The sequence below is a fragment of the Aplysia californica genome, unplaced genomic scaffold, assembly GCF_000002075.1.
Source record: "Aplysia californica isolate F4 #8 unplaced genomic scaffold, AplCal3.0 scaffold00135, whole genome shotgun sequence".
Taxonomy (NCBI): domain Eukaryota; kingdom Metazoa; phylum Mollusca; class Gastropoda; order Aplysiida; family Aplysiidae; genus Aplysia; species Aplysia californica.
In genome coordinates, this window is record NW_004797405.1 from 581,922 (window position 1) to 583,054 (window position 1,133).

Sequence of the window (1,133 nt, forward strand, 5' to 3'; positions counted from 1 at the left end):
AACACTATTCCAACTCTTCATTTTATCCATCGCACTGATCAATGCATTAACTTTTTTTTTCAGAGGGGACGCTTCTTGGAGTGGATGATGATGGTGAGTACAACACGACATGGCGAGTACTGAAAGTTGCCAAACAATAGGGAAGATTCATGCAATTTCTGTGATGCTTGAATTGACATAAAAGACTTGAACAGCTTGCTCTCGCCGGTAGAATCGAAGGCAAAAAGAGTGAGGGGTAGACCAAGAGCAGCGTTCTTTGAAAACCTGAACAGATGGGTGACGGGGAAAGAATTTGCTACCTTAGAATTACAAAGTTCTATCTTCCCAGTATCTAGTTTTGATAAATTTGACGTTAAAAAATGTTTCAGTTTCACGACATGTCAAGCGTTTTCGAATGCAAATCTTTGAATATCTTTATAACGACTGTGAATAATCTTATGATTTTTGATAGAGCAGATAGAGCATTTTGTTTCTGACCTCATGGTCTTAGTAATTCGAAATGGCCAAAAATGTCAGATAGAACTTGGTAATTCTGATTTAGCGTAATTTGGTTTTGGGGGGGTTTCTTTTAGAGCACCCAGGCAGAGAAATCAGGATCGCCGATGTCTGCCTCAGATCTGACACGTCATGGTGGTATTTGAGAGCTGCAAAATGAACGAACGAAGCGCAGAAAGCAAAGCAGATTACAATTTCAGTGGCTGCCCGTATTATAGTTTTCTGGTTGATTCAAAATGTCTTACATATTTTTATGGAGTGGATATTCTCTTTGCTGTTGTTGTTTTGTTTTTTTTGTGGTGTTTGATGTTGTTGTGTGAGTGGCCGACGGGTTAAAGGAACAATGGTGTCCGTCATGTCTTAGTTGCGCCTATGTGCGACCCCAAGAAAGCTTTTCTCCAGTGCCACTGCCTCCTAAACATGTGAAGCAGTCCAGTCTCCCTTACTTTGTCCTCCCTGAATAATAGCTGTGGCGCTGTCTTATTCTGGTGTTGTAGTTGTAGTTGCGATTGTGGTTGCTGCTGCTGCTGCTGCTGCTGCTGCTGATGATGATGATGATGATGATGATGATGATGATGATGATCATGCCGCCGCTACTGCGCTTTATCAACCTGTTCGATACAGAGGAGATTATTAAT

The 1,133-nt window shown here is 41.4% G+C and overlaps 1 protein-coding gene across 1 annotated transcript in view; it reads left to right on the plus strand.

The window, feature by feature from the left end:
• Positions 1–1,133, plus strand: part of LOC101854078 — a gene marked incomplete at its 5' end in the record, with an annotated part of 88,966 nt that overhangs the window by 64,549 nt on the left and 23,284 nt on the right. Inside the window, 1 exon segment of the mRNA XM_013081532.2 lies at positions 64–93. Within this exon segment, the coding sequence (XP_012936986.1) occupies positions 64–93 (30 nt within the window).